The sequence below is a fragment of the Amaranthus tricolor genome, chromosome 8 (assembly GCF_026212465.1).
Source record: "Amaranthus tricolor cultivar Red isolate AtriRed21 chromosome 8, ASM2621246v1, whole genome shotgun sequence".
Classification (NCBI taxonomy): Eukaryota; Viridiplantae; Streptophyta; class Magnoliopsida; order Caryophyllales; family Amaranthaceae; genus Amaranthus; species Amaranthus tricolor.
This window is the reverse complement of record NC_080054.1, coordinates 22,941,816-22,957,492: the sequence shown is the minus strand read 5'-3', so window position 1 is coordinate 22,957,492 and position 15,677 is coordinate 22,941,816. Positions and strand designations below refer to the sequence as shown.

Genomic DNA, 15,677 nt, shown 5'->3' with positions numbered 1-15,677 from the left:
AGAGTGCGATCAAAGAATCTTTCGGCTCGAGAAAGATGCATAGATGAATTCTCAGATAAAACTTCAGTAGTCAAAAACATATAAATGAATAAAATACATATAAATAAATAAAAATATGGTAAAGGGAAAGGACATTTCTAGTATCCCGCACAAGGCAGGGTCCGGGTGGGGGTATTTTTCCTGAAAGATACGAACAAACCATACATGTTCTCCTCAAGGAGAGAGTAAAGAGGATGCATGCCGTCAAGAAACCCCTCATCTGAAACCTGCGCCCAGTAGAGGTTGAACTCGAAAGTTTCTACTCAACATGCAAATGCTCTATCCATTGAGCCACAAGCGCTTTTGGTTAAATAAAAATGATTAAGTAAAAACGAATAGAAAAATGTTATGTAAAATGATAAAGGCAAAAACAAAAACAAAATCACCAACTGATAAGCGAAAGAGTAATCAATAATCTAAGACTTGGATAAAACGCCTCCAACTGGCCGTATAGTTAGGTCCTCAGAGAAATGTAGATCATGCAAATCATTTTTTATTTCTTCCTTTTACGTTTTCCTATGTCTTTCTCGACTTTTCTTACCTTCTATTATAATGCTTTCGATCCTTTTTAAATGGGCGGTCAAAAATTTTTCTAACTAATTAGGATAATCGAAGGATTTATCGAAATCATGAGTAATATAATTATATATGAATTACAAATGAGATGTAATCTGCCCCAACTCCTATCTTGATAATGACATTAGAATCTCGATCAAGTGGTTATCAGTGTAACTCTAAAACCTAAAATCTAATATATGTGGAACACAATTTGTATAATCCCCAAATGGTATATCGCGTAATCTCAATAAAAAAAATATATAAAAAAAAAAAAAAAAAAAAAAAAAAAAAAGTATATCGCGAAGTAAGAACTTGTTAATCAGTTGCTCAGCACATGAATGAATAACATGCAATTCAATTCAATCTTGTACAAAACAAGTAGACAAAAACGAGTTTAAATCCTATAAATTACGGAAAATGAATCTTGTATTTTATTTAAGACTGTGATTACTTCTTATTTTTACTATGAAAATATAAGAATTTAATTATAGTTCAATTTTTTAGTTTATTATTTATTATTTCTTGGAAAGTTAAAATAATATATAAAATATTATTTGTTTTCCAATTTCTAAATTAGATTTTCTTGAAACACTAAAATTATTGACAATAAAGAGAATTTGTTAATTTTTATGTACAGCTCTAAGGATTGTAAATATCATTACCCAAGAAAATGATATATGGAGTATAATATAACCTAAAGTCTATATATAAGAAAGAATCTTGCATTTTTTAATATTGTTTTTGCTTTAAAAACATTAGATTATTCATTAAATATTATTATTTTATCATTAATTCTTTCTTAGAAATTTTAAATAGCTACGAAAAATATAATTATCCTTAATTTTTATACCAAATTCTCTTGGAAAATCAAAATTATTGATAATAAACATAATTTGTTAATTTTATGTACAACCCAAACTTTATCCTTGTATATATATATATATATACACGTGTGAAATGTGTATTTAAATATATGGTAGATTTTGATTTTAACCAAATGAAAAAAATATATACAATTCTTAAAGCTGTAAAAAAGCATTAAATTAATTTCCAATGATTTTCAGATAATTTACACAAACTATATAATAAATACAAAATTTTTATCAAATATTTTACATTTAGCTTCTTATAAACAACACTAAGGATTGTATATCATCACCTATTCACCTAAATTAAAAAACATTTAGGTTTGTTTTGATAGTTTTAACATTTCTTAATCTATCATTTTGTAACAAATGAAATCGTATAACAAACTCAATCTAAGATTTTCATTTAATTTATACTAACCACCCTTTAATTTATACTAACCACCCGTTTGGTTGATGGTAATGAAGTAATGGGAATGAAATGTTGTAATGGCAATAGTAATGAATCAATGGATATGAGAATTGGTAATAAATATTCTTTTGTTTGGTGTGCATGACTAAAGAATGGTAATGGAAGATAATATGCCATTGATTGCATTTGGTTGTTAGTAATAAAAAATGATAATGAGTTTCGTTATTGTATATTTGTATCTAAAAGCATTATTGTATCTAAATTATTCTATCTAATGATTCTTTTTTTAATAATAATATTTTTTTGGATAATTACATACATTACCTTTTTTTCTTCATTATTTTTTTTCTTCAGCTCGAAACAACATTACCTTATTTTATTACCATAGTAATATTTCATTACCATTACAGCCTAATACCAGGTTGTTTGATGGTAATCAAAATGGCCCTTTTTGGTAATTTCGTTACCTTATTTTATTACCATTCATTACCATTGAAGGCATCCAAACAACCAAATTTTTTATTACTTAATTTTATTACCATTACCGCCCTCTAATACCATACACCAAACGGGCCGTAAAAGTAATAATAAATGATATAAAATCTAGACTACAAGGCCCAATATTGACATCTTCAAATGTCTATAACTTTCTAATCGACTCCTAGTTTGAGTTTTATCATAGATTATTGGAATTAACTTGTAGTCTATGGCTTCCAACTCCATTAATTAGTCTTACAAATTTTTGACTTTTGGATCAAAAGTTGTGATTAAAAAGTGAATAAGCATCGGATTTTTTCTCAAATCCTCTGCATGTATAAGTCTTTTTAGCCTTTTTCTTATTTTCTCAACTTAACTTCTCCAAGTAATAAATATGTTTTTCATGATTCAATAAAGCTCATTATCTATAATACCCTAGATTTAGCTTGAAAAAGGATTGATAGACTACTCATATAAACAAGGTGTATCTTCTTTTCTAGGGAGCCTATTTGCTAAGAACTCCATAGTTAAGCGTGCTTGGTGGAGAGCAATCTTAGGATGGGTGACCTCCTGGGAATTTTCCCGTGTGCGCACGAGTGAGGTCAAAGTGCGCTGGAAAGACTTGTGTTGGTTTGTGGGGCTAGTCTATAGTCTCCAAGAGTAGTCACCAGCAGTCCGAGGGGCCGTGGTGTTACAAATGGTATCAGAACAACCCTGCGACCGTGGCTGATAGTGTTCAGTGCACCTAGCGGGGGAAAAGATCCTGAAGTTACGGTCCAACAAGGACGTTGTATTCTTAAGTGGGGTGAGTGTAATACCCTAGATTTAGCTTGAAAAAGGAGAATCTATTCCCAAAATATTGCAAAATAAAAAAATAATTCCCACTTTGCATTATTTGGGAAAGTATTTCCCACAATACCGTCCACGTGGAAAATTAAATTTTTTTTTTCCAGATAAAACCGCCATCTCAAGTGGCGGTTTGCCTTAACCACAAAAACGCCATCTGAAGTGGCGGTTTGGTCCAGGTAAACCGCCACTTCATGTGGCGGTTTGCTTGTGACTTTTTTTTTTTTTTTCTTTGCCTTAAGTTTTTTTTTCTTTCATTTTAAAATAGTGAACGCAACATGCATTAAACTAGTTCAATACCATCTATTCCATAATAATCAATTACGAACCGGATTGTTTTGAAAAAAATAATGATGAAACTAATGCAAAGATATATTACAATTATGGAAACTCATACAAGAAGTTCAAGTCGTATAAGAATATACAAAGCTTGTTAAACTACAACCCCCGACCCCTTTTGTTTTGCACACCGGTCGATGAGATGGTGTGAACTCGTCAACCTCCGCTACTGGGCCCGGCATCGCCATGATCGCTGAAACATACATAAGTGTTATTAAAATCATTTAAATATTATCAGATTGAACATGTTGTTACAAAATTAAAAAAAAAAACATACTTTGTTGACCTTCGAGGGCATGTTTTCTTATTATGACCACTACATCCACAAAAGGTACACGAGTTACGAGGACGCTTCAATGTTGCATCCATTTCGTTCCGTATACGAGTTGATCGCGGACGACCCTTTGCACGCTTCGTTGAGGGATCTGGAACAACTGTATTTATAACTTCAATTGAAAACAATAATAAACAAAATATTCAATTTGCAAATTGAAATAAATTAGGGTTATGTTATTACCTTAAATGATGATGAATATGAACAAGTAAAGAAGGAGAAGATGAGAATGTAGTTGATTAATTTAGTTAAATGAGAGGAATTGTGAATATGAAGTAAATGAGAATTGAAGACTTTTTTTTTTAGATAACCGGCAGCAGCGAAGGGAAGGAAGCAAATGAAATGAGCGAAGAAAAAGAACAGATACTGCCGTTTTGTACAGGTATAAAACCGCCACTTCAAGTGGCGGTTTACCCAAATTTTTTTTTTATTAAAAATAAAAAAATTACCAAACCGCCATTTCATCTGGCGATTTTCTTTAATTCCCTAAACAAAACCGCTACCTCAAGTAGCGGTTATATTAAAAATAAAAAAAAAAAATTTTCAAAATAATCCTACGTGGACGGTAAAGTGGGAATTACTTTCCCATTTTAAGGAAAGTGGGAATTATTTTTTTATTTTGCAATATTGTGGGAATAGACTCGAAAAAGGATTAATAGACTACTCATATAAACATGATGCATCTTCTTTTCTAGGGAGCCTATTTGCTAAGAACTCCACAGTTAAGCGTGCTTAGTGGAGAGCAATCTTAGGATGGGTGACCTCCTGGGAAGTTTTCCCGAGTGCGCACGAGTGAGGCCAAAATGCGCTGAAAAGACTTGTGTTGGTTTGTGGGGCTAGTCTACAGTCTCCAAGAGTAGTCACCAGCGGTCCGAGGGGTCGGGGTGTTACATTATCACCTTTTATACGATATTTTCAGCTGTAAAATTTAAAGGGATACTAAACTTTCTAACAATAGTAAAATTGAACGGTTCATTTTTTAGTTTTTTCTGTCATGTGCAAGTCACGTGACTAATTTTAAGAAACAGTCATTAAAGCATCTGAAGTAGCAACATCTTCATTCAACTCAATAGAACCCTAATTTCAAAAATTACACTCCTTTATCTTCTTTCTTCTTCTCCATTAAAATGGTGCGTTGGAGATTTGAAATTTCTCCTTCTTCATCTATACTTTAAATTGTTCATCTCCTAACCTCTTTTGTATCAAAGGCGAAAATTGCGATAATGAAAAATGCAGACTTATTATTGTGTGTTTGGAGAAGATAATACTGCGTTGGGGAAGCTTCGAAAACCCTAACCTAATTTCATAGTTCAATGTTATTACTTTGGGGTAAATGTCTTTTGGGAAGAAAGATGGCATTGTCACGTGATGTATTTTAATTTCTGATTTATTTTTTATTTAATTTGAAATATTAACGAAAAAATAAATGGTTCTATTATAAGGTACTCTTTCACAAAAAAATTAAAATTTCTAAATAGTTTTTGACAAAAAAAATTATTCCAAATAGTTTTTCATAAAAGTGAGCTTGTTTCAAATAGTTTCTTAACAATTTTTCTTTTTCCAAAACAAAAAATCACTCAATTAGTTTGGTTGGTTTGGTAGGGCTTTTGTCATACCCAAGCTATTTAATTAAATTATCAACTTTAAATAATCAACCAATCTAACTTTTTCATTAGTCTCTTTTTAGTTTATAATAATTTAAAAAGATTTTAATATAATTAATATTTTTAATTAACAAATAAAATCAAATATAATTATTAAAAAATATTTATTATTATTAAATTAATTTACACTAAAATAATATAAACAAAATCTAAAATAATATGAACAAAATTTATAATAGACTTTTTGTAATCTTATCACCATCCTCATGTCTCAACCCCCACCTTTTTCTTCTCTAACCACGACTAAAGAAATCCCCCCTTTTTTCCCCAAATCGAAAAATACATCTTCAGCTTAAAAATTAGGTTAAATTAAAAGTAGCAATTACTTTACCTAATTTAACTAATTTCCTCTTCATGTTCATTCTTCATTTCCTCTTTGCATATCCAAATTTACTCCTCATCAGATGTTTAAACCTAATACATTTCCAAATCTACATCCGATTTCCCCCTTATTACATCGCCGTCGCCGTCGCCGCTGTCAATACAATCAATGGTTGGTATTTCTCCACGTCACTGATCCGTAAACATCGACCGCTTTATGTGTGAGATTAAGATTCTAGGGTTTCTCATAAGGTTGCTCCTTGGCGCGGGGTAAATGCTGCAGATTCCGGTGTTTTTTGCGGCGGCGCTGTTAATTTTTACGGTTATTTTTCGGTGGACATTGAAAAATGAAGAGGAGAAGAAGAATGTCGACGTTTTGGTTTCTCCACAAGCTACAATGGCGAATTTCAATGCTTTTCAGGGAGAATTAAGTAGTAATAATAGCTATAATGATTCTAATTTTGCGTTGAAAACACGTTATTATGAGTGTGCTGTTTGTTCGAATCTCACTTCTACTAGGTGTTCCCGTTGCAAAGCTGTTCGTTATTGGTAAATTTTTAATTTTCAATTTTTGATTGTTTGATTTCTTTGGTTAGCCTATTTTTGTTTAGTATTTTTCCCGTAAATTGCGGAAAATTTTAATGTTTTCACTGTTCATGCCTATTGTTATCAATTAAGCATTAGACAAATCAATTTATGTTATGAACTCGGATTTTTCTGGTAATTTATAAAGTAAAGCGTTTATTGGACAAGAAGATATGCAGGTATGCTTTGGTGTTGCAAAGTGAGTAGAAAACTTTTATATAGTGTGATTTAGAATGAACGAGGGAAAAGAAAAGGCGATCTATTAGATTGGAGACTTGGAAGGTGTGAATTTATTAATTGGTAAATTTTTTTCGTTCATAAGTTTATTGTAGCTAGGTGTGACGTGGAGCTTATGTGGTGTAGAAGTTAAGGTGTAATTTTGGTTGTAAGGATTTAATCTTAAATATTTCTTGAAATTGTTTGTTCTTTGAAATATGAATAGTGTGGCACTGGTCATAATTTTTTGTTCTTTGGAATATGAGGTATCCCAATTGTCTACTTTATAGTGCAGGCACGGCACTGGTCATTTGAATAGTGTGGTATGCCTCAGTGTTCTTGATGGCTGAATTTGAACAAAGTGATGGGTGCTCCACTGTTCCTAGTATTGTAAAAATCAAATTGACGATTTGGTGCGTCTATGCTTGAAGATGAGGGATCTAACATGACTAAATTTCCTCCAAATGATTATACATATAGAAGACGATACACTTAAGTTTGTGACTCCTGTAGGGATAATATGAATATTGAACTTGTGATTTGATGGGACAATGATGAAGTTGAGCAATTTTGTTATGAGAAACTGAAAATGCTTAACTGTACTAGATTGGTGATAGTTTGCCTCATGTGAGCGAGTACTGTGTGTTTAGGTAGCCATAAGGGGTCATCTTATGTAATTTAGGTAGCCATAAGGGGTCATCTTATGTAAATTTCAGATTGTGGTCTCTTTTAGTGGAGTCTAGGGTATTAAAATAGTCAAATGAAAATGGGAGATTCTTTTTAAGCTTTCTTAGGCTTTAGCAACAAACAAGGCATGGGTTTTTTCCTTTTTGGTTTTGAGTTTTGAAAGTGTTAGCTGATCCACATTATGAATTTGGGGTGTTTAACTTTGACTGCCAATTTTGGTTTTGAATTTGTTAACCATGTGATATTAGGGTGTGTTTGGCTAAGAGGGAATTGAGATTTTGGGGTAAAATTATAAAATGTTCCTTGTTTGTTCAAGGGGATTGGGAATTGGCAAAGGATGAGACTTGGGAAGGGAAAGTCCCACAAAAAAAAAAGTCTCGAGAGAGAGTGATATTTGGGGTTGAGACTTAGAAAATTTATAAAAAGCCATTTTTGCCATTAATGAAAGTAAAGAAATGTAAGAGTTATAAGGACAATTTTGTAATTATAATCAATTTTTATCTAATTCCTTATCTATTTTTATTATTTGCCAAAGTAGGACATGAGACATTTATTTTCAAAGTCTCAACTCAAGTCTCATCCTAAAGTCTCATTCTAAGTTTCAACTATAGTCTCATAATTCCCATTTTCACATGCCAAACACCCCCTTAGGGTAAATATCAATCAATTCAAAATTTAAAGCATTCTTATTTTTTAAGTTCGAGTTTATCTTGCTCATTCCCTTATTCAATGGTTTGTTATCCTTTATCATTACTTTTAATCGTTTTACATGTTCTCTTGTTTGGTCTTGTCATTTTGAGCAATTTAGAAATTAGGGTTTATGATATACACCTTGTAATGGCGTTGCCACCATAGTGCAAAAATGCACTAATAGTGACGATTGTGGTAATGGAAAAGTGATGGAATTATCATGATGCTTAAATACGACTGAAAGTAGAGATCCCTTGATAGGGCCTAAAACGTGATTTTTTACACCTATACAACACAAAAGACGGTCTTGTTTTTGCACTATGATTCTCATAGACATTGCCTTTGTGAAGGTGTACATAAGTTTTGATCACTTTAGTTGAATTCTCTTGCACTTGCTTAAAACGCGGCTTTTTACACCCCTAAAGATGCGAGAATTCAAAAATCTTTACAATGCGGTGGGTATGATACTACGTGCCCTTATTTTGCACTATGATTTGGACTTCGGCCATATCAATTGTTACTCCATGTCTTTTTGCTCCACGCCCCTTTAAAATCTCTAGTACCCCATAGTTTTTTTTTTTTTTGGGGGGGGGGGGGGGGGGGGGATGTCATTGTGGTGATGGATTGTTGTTATTGGGGTGTGGGGTGGCTGGCGGGGGTGAGGGGGCATGATGAAAGAGATTGAGAAGAGTACCGGACTGTTTTGGTGGTGTATGTCTACCTTTCTGGTTTTCATTTCGTTACTTGTGTCATTGCAGTTCTAGCAAGTGCCAAATAATCCATTGGAGACAAGGTCACAAGTTTGAATGCAATCCTCAAGTGTCCAATGCATTCGAGAGAGATTATTTAAATGATAATGCAGAAACTATGCAGCAACGTGAAACAAATTGCATCCCTGCTGAAGATTTTCCAAGGATGGATGAGAAAAACAAAAATAGTAAGCTGAATGGCGAAATTTCGGATTCCCCTGTACCTCGTCTATCTACCGTGACCAACGACTCTTTGGACATTGATAATGGACGAAGTCTATCTAGTGAAAATGGGATGCAATTCCCTGACGTCAAATCTTCAAGGGGCCTAAGAGAAGATAAGACTAATACATCTGACACAAATTCAAAAACGGGGTCGGGATTCAATGTTAAAAATTTGAACAGAGGAAAATCAAGACAAAATGACAAAAGAAAATCCAGGCTTTCGAACACAGACCTTTCTCCAGGATTTAGACAAGACAATTCTTCTGATAGAAATGTTCCTGACAATATCGATTCTTCCAGACCCAAAGAGGTTCCACTTGTGGATGATGAGGGACAGAAGCCTTCACATACAGTCAAGCATGAGAATTTCAAATCTTTGGCCAGTAAAAGTTCTAGCAAAAGTTTATTGCCATCAAGAAGCAGTAGTAGTTCTAGCCAGATTCCATATAATGGCTTCAAAGTGTCTTTTCAAAAAGTTGTGCATCTTTTCAAAACCTCTCATCAAAAGAAACCCCCTCCGCATAATAGTTTGATCGGAATATTGGATAATCGTAAATATAAGGTGTCTCTTTACTATCACATTCATTTTCTTCTTGGCCCCAATATAATTCTTTTGCTATTCCCAAAGCTTTAATGTGTGGTTAATCTTAAATTTGCAGGCAGTATTTCAGTATGATGCATTTTTGAAACTATACTCCTGTAATGATGTTGAATTGAAACCATTCGGCCTTACAAACTGTGGAAACAGGTAATTCCTGAATAATTTTTTTTAATTGGCATGCAGAAATAAAAAAGTTGTGCTATTTTCTAGTCTTGAGTGGTGATGCTTAAGGCTTCATGCATCTTGATTGTTAACTTCCTTCTTCCTGTCAACATTGGAAACCACACTTGGTCTTATATAGACGTAGTTGCAAATAAGTTTATGATATCTTAGATTTGTAGCCCCTGTCAGAAAAAAAAGGGGTCTTGATTCCCGATGTGCCTGTTTGGCTCACAAAAGTGTTTCTCTTCTCTATTCAAAGAATAATAGAATGACCACCGAATGCCTCCAAACTGACAGTTGCACCTACCTACTTATGCCCACTGCTACGCATTTTTGGATATGTCTTGACTGACAATTAGTGTGGTGAGGCCGCTGACTACTTTATTCCAGTCAAAAAGAGATGCCGAATACACCAGTCAAAAAGAGATGCCGAATACACCAGTCAAAGCGAAATAAATAAATATTCATGTGTTGATAGACTATCTAAACACTTGCCAGCGTACAGCCTACAAATTACCCATAGGTCTGATTGTACCTGTTCAATTCAAAATTTGGAAACTACCCTATTAAAAGTTACTAATTTACAATTTTTCAATAAAAGTGAGAGCTAAGAGAGATCATTCTTGCAAGTACAAGTGAACTATAGTTGTGGTAGACATGGCAAAAGAAGACTACCAGCAGACGGGTTTTGTGAGACAGATGATGAGGGATGGATGAGATTGTGGCATTTATGATGTTGATACCGCCTAATTTTATCAATATACTTTCTCCGTAGCAAATTACGTACAACATTTCTACTCTACACCCTGTAAAATGAAATGCCTTGAATCAGAATTTCTTTAATTGTGCTTGATTACAAATTATAAAAAGATGATATTTGAAAACTACATCATGAGTTGAATCCAATAAGATCCCACTTAACTGCGTTTGTCTTACATATACAGTGAATTTAGACATATTTTGTTGATGAATAGTACTTACTATACATATGTAGCACGTGATTTGTTACCGTGGAAGTATATGGTGAAGTTGGGGGCTTTGTGGTGGTGGCAAAACCTTTTAGGGATGTTGGTGGTGAGTGGTGACCTGAGTGGAGTTGGAACTTGGAATAGGAGCTGTTTGAGTTCAAGAACTTCCTTTGTTTTATCTTTCTATCCAGAATGCTAAGAGGGATTTGTTATTCCCTGCTGTATGCCACTAACTAATACATTTATAAATTTCGCTTTTGTGAAAATGAACAATACAGTGCTTAAGAGTCAAGAGCTTGAGCTTGGGTAACGTTAAAGTTATTTGTCATTCGTTGTATACAATTAGGCTTATATATTCCATATCTGCAGCACATCTATACCCAAATGCTTCTAATGGGGCTCCCGCAAGGGTTGTATATACAACCTTGCTCATGGCCCCCCAGAATATCAACAATGCTTTTTAAAGACTCTAGATTTGAAATGCAATAAGCTACATCTTTGCAGTATCAAAAAGAAGTGCCGACAGCATGATTGGCCATTGTACATTACTCTGGTGTTTTTTTTAATGATAACATTTTTCATAAAAGTTCTTACATGAAACATAGAAATGTTGTGTTTTGAAAACGTGGTGGTAGTATTGACTATTGCATCATAATTTATAGCCAAAAAACAGTTCTCTTCAGCCAGAGAGGGGGGGTGGAGGAGCTTAGTGGTTCTTGTAAAGTACAATAATATTCTCTGTGATTTGGTTTTGATTTGACTGCTTAACACTGACCAGTATTAGCCAACTTCTTATGGAATTTTTGCGTTAAATGTTTTGCAGTTGCTATGCAAATGCTGTGCTCCAATGCCTTGCTTACACTCGGCCCTTGACAATGTATCTCCTTCAAGGACTTCATTCTAAAGAATGCAAGTATCTAATCCTCTTGTGTACCTGGACTTAAATACTTTTGTAATTGTTTGACTTTTGTGCTTAAGAACTCTCTCTTTTGCTTTCTTTCTGTCAGGCTGGAAGGAAAAATGGTGTTTTGTTTGTGAGTTTGAACATCTTATGCTAAAGGGAAAGGAAGGTTACACTCCACTATCCCCCATTCGAATCCTCTCTAACATTACTCATCTTGGTCATGGAAGAGAAGAAGATGCCCATGAGTTTTTGAGGTGAGAAAATTCTGACATCTATAACATTCTTTTTTACATGTATTCCTGCACATGGAGTTTTAACATAATCATGGATGTATTTATTGCCCCTACTGCTAAGATGGCAGGTATGCTGTTGATTCTATGCAGTCGGTTTGTGTTGAGCTAGCTGGACTTGCAGGTTCAGTGGCTGAAGAAAGCACTCTCGTTGGCATGACATTTGTAGGCTATCTTCATTCTAAGGTCTGACTCTTTGCTGAGAGCGAGCATTGATATTCTGTAACTTCTGTATTGACTTTGCTTGTGCAATATTAAGTTTTTGGTTTTATTTCAGATAAGATGCATGAAGTGCCACTTTAAATCAGAGATATATGAAAGGATGATGGACCTCACTGTAGAGATAGAGGGGGATATCAGGACTCTGGAACAAGCACTTAAAAGATTTACGGCTTCTGAAATGTTAGAGGGAGATAACAAATACTATTGCAGCAGGTTCTCCAAATTTTTTTCACATTTCCTCAACTAACTATTTTCTTATTTTTTAATTTAATAAAAATATTTGTATGGTTTTTGTTATATATACTCAATGCCAAAGCCTTTATCCTTGCAATATGCTTGTAATTATATGTTTAGATTTCATTATTTTGCTTGTCATTATGCTGCAGATGTAAATCTTATGAGAAAGCTAAGAAGAAGTTGACTGTATTTCAAGCACCAAACATCCTTACAATCATGCTTAAGCGATTTCAGGTTATTCTCTAGATGGCAATCTGGAGTGTTCTTTTTTCATATCTGCAAATATGCTTTAGATATGCATGCTTATCTTTTCACTATTTTTTCCAGGCGGAAAATTTTACGAAGTTAAGAAAACCTGTTAAGTTTCCCGAAATTCTGAACATGACTCCTTATATGAGTCACTCAAGTGATAAAGACCCTCAATACAGTCTATATGCTGTAGTAGTTCATTTGGATGTCTCGAGTCCTGAATTTTCTGGTCATTATGTTTGCTACGTGAAGACTTACAGTGATGAGTGGTTCAAGATTGATGACAGTGTGGTATGTCTCTTTTTGCTAACTCCTGAGAAGCTGAGGATTCCTGCTTTTTGACAATTCTTTTCTTTGAAAATTTGATTATTTATTTTTACAGTCTTTGATATTCCACTCACATATGGGAACCTTTTAATCTCAATATTTTGGAATTTGGGGTTGATACTTTGGCAATGTTGTTGCATGCTGCTTTATAGTTTGTATCATTTATGCCTTATGTTTCCTTACGAGCAAGGGTTGATAATGGTTTGCTGCAGGTTGTTAGCGTGGATCTGGAGAGGGTCTTATCAGTAGAGGCTTATATGCTTCTCTATGCAAGGTACATGTTCTTTTCAATGAGCTTGTGTTTTTGGGCATCTTCTAAGGTAGATGGGAATTGGGAAGTTACTGGACTCATGTTTCTGTTGCTAATGTGCATATTGTAGCACAACTTTGAATGGACTTTCTGGGAGTCCTGTGTATTGATATTTGTAGGAGTTTATTTTCAAATTCAAATTGTAGAGAAGTTCAGAGTGACCTAATGTGAATGGAATTTAGAAGGGAAGGGATGATATTGTTTGCTTTTACTGCTTTTTATCTGGACTTGCCATAATAGGATGAGGAAGAGAAACAAACTTTGTAATCTAACCTTCTGTTGGATTTACCATGCATGAGAATGAGAGCTTTCTCGTTAGTTTTATGGGAACACAAATGTAATGAACAAAGTAGACATTAATTTGCTCATTCACTACTTAAAATTCCACCATGTTTAGGATGTATTTAATTTAACCTGATTCTATATTGTGTTTATGTAGAAGTAGAGGGAGGGCATTAGGAACTCAATGAAATTACGATAACCGCTGAGTTTTACTCACTCCTATTCTAATTTAATGTCTCATTTGATTTTGCACTTGTATACACTATTTCAATTCTAAATATTCTAATTGTGCTTTGTTAAAATTATTGAAAGTTGATATTAATAAAATTTACAATGAGACGAATCAAACAAGATCCCACATGACTATGTCTTAATTTATAAATCGAGAACGAAATACAAACTAAGAGTGATTAGTGAATGATGCCAAAAAACTAACAGGACATTTGATTAGAATAAGAGGGAGTATTTATAATTTGATTTTTTCTTTTTACTTCATTGATAATATGATTCACTGTAGAGCCCATATTTCTTAGAGGAAAAGGAAAAAACAGAAAAGAGAATGCTTACAAGTAAATAGTCATTTGTGTATAACTTGCTTATGGTTGTCTCTTTGAATATTCTAGCATCCGATTGTTTTCTAATTGAGACTATTTTTGGTGGAAGCACACTTATCTCGAAACTATTTACTGCAGGAACACTCCAAGAATGCCATCATCTGTCAGGAGTTTTTATGATGGCAAGCTTAGTGTGATGAATTTTGCAGCTGATTCTGCTGGTCATTCTCAGCCTAAGATCAGGCATAGTGGTTCAGATGTTGGTGTTGATCCTTTGGTGATGCAGCGTCAGTCAAGTAAAAGTGGTTATGCAAAGGACCCGTCGTTTGTAGAGGAGTGGGTTACTCACTCTGTTGAAAGCATTCCAAGGGTGGATTCATCAAGTGAGGTCTCCTCCTTGTTCAGCTACTCAGAAGAGGGCACGTGTAGTACACCAAGCACCAAAGATTCTGTAAGCATGGATGACTTTTCCGATTACCTGTTTGGGAGAGGTGGTGTTGCTGGTCACTGAGCTCCAATTGGTTCTGTGAGGCAACTTGATAGGACTTTGAGCTGCCATTTTTTGATTTTTGACGGCACTTTGATTGATATCAATTGTTGGCAGCGATCGTAATGGGTTTCATAACCATTGAAATCTCATGTCAAAGTCCATGGAAATTAAATTCCATCTTTGAGCATGTGTTCCCCCCAAGTATACAATCCATTTCTCGGTTGGCCACGTCAAGAATGGTAATGGAAAAGAAACACGTATTTGAGAGGGAGTTTCATCATCATGATTCATGTACGTTGACATTGGGTTCCTCTTGTGACGCAGACCCATTACCATCACTACCACTGAATGGCTGTACAAACTCAGGAATTGGAACTGCCCGAAATATGAAGTACAGGTTATGCTCTGCGAAGTTGTATATTTTGTAATTCAACAACCCGACATCCAAATGGTAGGACTTATTTACTAGGTTAGTGTTTGGGTAAAATTAAGTTCCATCTTTTGCTCGCTTAAATTAGGCAGAGTAAAGTTAAGTTCAAATGGTTTTATTCAAATTTGAGCTTTTAAGTTAAGTGGGTGGAGAGATGGAGTTTTTTGAAGTCACTGTATAGGATAAAAACCTATTTGTTGTTACAAAATTTTCCTATTGGAGGCTTAGTTATAGTATATTTTTTGACAGAAAGGCCTATTTGTGTATCAAATGTAACTTCATATATGCTTCTTGATGTAATTTTTTATATACTCCCCAATTCTAATCTTACTTTTGCACATTCACATTTTACTTGCAAATTTTTTGTTAGCCAGGTATAATAATCTATATATATGCTCTTTTATAAGATACAATCTATTGGCTAAGGTAAAATTAGTACATTAGTACGCTTTACAGTCTGAGCTTTCTCATACAGTTCTTATCTTGAGTTGGAACTTGGAAATCTGTTTTTTTTTTTTTAACAAGATGGTTTCATATCTGTTTACTCCTGAGCTTTGAAGTTGATTTGAGATGTTTCAGGCTGGGCAGACTTTGTAGCAGATGAGAGGAAATATTCAGGGCTTAGTGGACGAGTCATTATCTT

General features: G+C 34.1%; 1 protein-coding gene across 1 annotated transcript; it reads left to right on the top strand.

Moving 5' to 3' along the window:
- The first annotated feature begins 5,726 nt into the window (after positions 1–5,726).
- LOC130820749 (ubiquitin carboxyl-terminal hydrolase 17-like) lies at positions 5,727–15,364 on the top strand. Its single transcript, XM_057686249.1, has 11 exons — positions 5,727–6,405; positions 8,793–9,570; positions 9,668–9,756; positions 11,563–11,648; positions 11,747–11,897; positions 12,005–12,119; positions 12,211–12,368; positions 12,542–12,626; positions 12,720–12,932; positions 13,181–13,242; positions 14,253–15,364. Exons 1-11 carry the CDS (start codon positions 6,131–6,133, stop codon positions 14,623–14,625), a joined length of 2,385 nt encoding a protein of 794 aa, XP_057542232.1. The 5' UTR covers positions 5,727–6,130; the 3' UTR covers positions 14,626–15,364.
- The last annotated feature ends 313 nt before the right edge of the window (positions 15,365–15,677 follow it).

Bases quoted from the DNA above. Each gene is read 5' to 3' on its own strand.
- LOC130820749 (XM_057686249.1), top strand. From the start codon at position 6,131: ATGCTGCAGATTCCGGTGTTTTTTGCGGCGGCGCTGTTAATTTTTACG. The intron at 11,898-12,004 runs GTGAGAAAATTC...CTAAGATGGCAG, and splicing joins GATGCCCATGAGTTTTTGAG to GTATGCTGTTGATTCTATGC. The intron at 12,369-12,541 runs GTTCTCCAAATT...ATTATGCTGCAG, and splicing joins AACAAATACTATTGCAGCAG to ATGTAAATCTTATGAGAAAG.